This window comes from Prunus mume, linkage group LG8 (genome assembly GCF_029339155.1).
Source record: "Prunus mume cultivar Tortuosa linkage group LG8, ASM2933915v1, whole genome shotgun sequence".
NCBI classification, from domain to species: Eukaryota; Viridiplantae; Streptophyta; class Magnoliopsida; order Rosales; family Rosaceae; genus Prunus; species Prunus mume.
The window spans coordinates 12,806,145-12,809,385 of record NC_142705.1 but is presented as its reverse complement, the minus strand read 5'-3'; the positions used below and the strand labels follow the sequence as shown (position 1 = coordinate 12,809,385).

At 33.6% G+C, this 3,241-nt stretch overlaps 1 protein-coding gene across 1 annotated transcript; it reads left to right on the top strand.

Moving 5' to 3' along the window:
- The first annotated feature begins 1,627 nt into the window (after positions 1-1,627).
- On the top strand, positions 1,628-2,805 carry LOC148914746 (uncharacterized protein At2g29880-like). The gene is made up of 3 exons (XM_089043292.1): positions 1,628-1,897; positions 2,060-2,338; positions 2,698-2,805. Exons 1-3 carry the CDS (start codon positions 1,628-1,630, stop codon positions 2,803-2,805), a joined length of 657 nt encoding a protein of 218 aa, XP_088899418.1.
- The last annotated feature ends 436 nt before the right edge of the window (positions 2,806-3,241 follow it).

Here is a 3,241-nt window from a genome sequence, read left to right as displayed (position 1 = left end):
TCTTCATCATCTCTGAGCAAGTTTTAAATCAACCAAAGGAATCGTAGCATGTGAAACAGAAATATTGCCAAACTAGAAAGCACACTCAATAGTAGGGAAAGGAGAGTAGAAAAAAAGGAATTAATTACCTTATGGGGGAACACAATAATTTAAATGGTAAATCAACAATTCGATAAGCTCTCAACAGATTTCGAGATACAAAGTCATCTTTTGTTTGTTTTTTTATTTGAAAACCTAAGGATGGAAACATCTTCCTCCATTACTTTCTAACTCACTTTTGATTCCCCTATAGCATGAAATCCAGGAGAAGCACGAGATAGAAGAAACAAGAAATGCGAATACACAAGAAAAGACCTACAATATTTCTATGGAGGATGGGGAGTGTAGTCTCAAGTCCTTGTTTATAACGTTGAGAAGAAAATTCTAGTGGTTGACTGACTGTCATTGTCTCCATATCCTTCTAGCAAAATTTTTACCAAATAGTTTCTATATCAAGGTTGACAAATTAAGGGGGTTGTATTCAAGGGTTTTTTAAAAGACTATTTTGGGATAAATAAGTCTTGTGGTATTCAATTAAGACTTTTAAGTAATCTAAATAAGTCTTGTGGTATTCAATCAGGACTATTAGGATATTTTAAAGAGGGTGTCCAAATCTAGTGGTATTCAATCAGGACTTTAAAGAAGTAACAAAAAGTCTTTTGGTATTCAAAAACTTGCTAATTTCGACGGATTTTTTTTTAATTAGGAATTTGTGTGACTTTTTAGTGGGAGGTATAAATATCAAACCCTATAAAAAATCTCACCCTAACCCATCAGACTTTTCACGTGAGATTTTTTTTTTTGCTAGAGAAGTTGAACAACTCTTCGTGAAGTTGAACAGTTCTTCGTGAACAAGGTATTACTTCCTTCTCATGTTGTGTCTTCTTGCTTTTATTGTATGTATATTTGCTATATGCCATGTTGCTATCATGTATTATATACGGGGGTGTATGGGAGAATCAAACAATATTGTTGTTTATGGTCTGCGTCTTATGGTTTGGATGGGTTAGTTGTTGTTGCTCATATTGGCTTGGTGATTTGAAGTTGTACAAGGTTCAACAATAGCGGGATATAGCTATTACTATTTTCATGATTTGTAGTTGTACAAGCTTCAACAATAATAGCGAGATTACAATCATCCTAGCCTTCACAATCATCCTAGCGAGATTACAATCTGCGTCTTATATATATATATATATATATATATATATATATAGCTTTGTAGGTTTAATTGTGACGTGCATATAAACAAGAATTGGTATATAGCTTTGTGGGTTTAATTGTCACGTGCATATAAACAAGAATTGGCAGAGACAATTCCAATCATCCTAGCCTTCACATCATATCCCTCTCCTACTATTAGCAACTATGCCAAAGACTTGGGACTTGCCATTAATATTTACCGAAGTTAGAAAGAAAATAGGAAATAGGGACATGAGTGAAATTCTTTTCTTTTCTTTTCTTGTTTGGTATGATATGTATTCTTGTAAAATAACTAATAAATTTCTTATATATGTTGTAGTAGTAATTTAAATGGGGGATTCACAATTAGGAAATAACAAAGGAAAGGGCAAAGAGAAAGAGAACTATGAATCTTGGACCATGGACGATCAATAGTGGATTGCGTGATGCTAATGGGTCACTTAGCAAGCAAAATATAGAAAGAATGATACTTCCTCGTCTTAATGTGAAAATTAGGTTCCCAAAAACTTATAATCATTATTTGAGCCGAATGAAGTGGTTTAAGAAGCAATATAACAAGATGTCGACGCTTATGCGTAACAACTCTGGCTTTGGGTGGGACCCAATTGCAAAGACGTTCACTGCTAGTGAGGAAGTATGGAAAGATTACTTGAAGGTGAGTTTAGTTCATAATCTTTTAAATATATTAATAGCTTACTAGTTTAGTACATTATGTTATTTGCAATATATTAACAATGAATAATTTGTTCTTTGCTAGTCCCACCCAAGTTCTGAGTGAAACTTGAGAAAAAGTGTAGTTGATTATGAGGATTTGAAGATTGTCGTTTTGGGTGGAACTGCTACTGGGAATGGTTCCATTGCATTAGGCGCTGATGATACTGATGCCCCAACTTGTGGGGAAGAAAATAGAGATTTTGGGATGGAAAACTTTTCATATGATCCTAACAATGATGCGTTCATAGCACCAAATCACTATGAACCATCCTACCAGCCTCCATTACCTCGCCAATGCAGTCCACCATCTCATTCCCCTTTAGGTTCGGAGGTTCCCACTGAAAAACCAAGCCGCAATAAGCGAAATAGATCCGAGTATGAAGTGAGTTCTAGCTCAGTTGGGACCAACAATCAAGCCAAAGTTCTAAAAAATCTTTCTATTGGCATTGGGACTATTTCTGCCAATTTTGTTAAAATATCTAACCTAATTGAGAAAAGAGAAAGAGACAGAGACAGAGAGAGGGATATTTGGGATGCTATAAAAGAGATACCAAATTGTGTTTCTTTGTTATCTTTTTCATTGACTCTTGTAACTTTGAATGTTTGCTTTTATTTATTGTTCCATTCCATTTGATCCCGTTTATGTTATTGCTAATGCAAGTGCCCACAACTTTAAGCAATTGACTTTCATTGGCTTTTTATTTATGGCTCCATTCCATTGTTTGAACTAAGTGTCTGCAGCCTAGTAACCTTATACCTATCATAAAACCTTTGGGAAGGATAAATTCCACCATCATTTGGAAAGCTTGGATTGTAGAGGCTGTTCCTGAAGAATTCGTGCACCATTGAACTAGACATTGCTCATCATCCAACTAAGTTGGTTGGTTAGCATCGTACAAATAAAAAATCCATGTGGTCCTTTCAAATCTTATAAATTCTTATGATATAAATCTTTAAAATCCAAACATAAAAAATCCTGAGTATAAAAAATCTTTTAAAAAAATCTTATAAGTCATTACATTCTTAAATAGTCTTTTAAAATCCACTGGACTTATTTATCTATAAATAGTCTTTTAAAATCTCAATTGAATACACCCCCCTAAATGCTAATCGGTGAATATACAATGTATGAAAATTTAATTTTCAAACTTAGAAAAATAATTAACTTATTTCCATAACAATGATTTTCTCACAAGTAAAAAATGTTTAACATATTACACGTGAAATTACCACTTCCGTGTGGTTTGTTTAAAATACGGTTAGTTAGTTGGTTGTATTATTACTA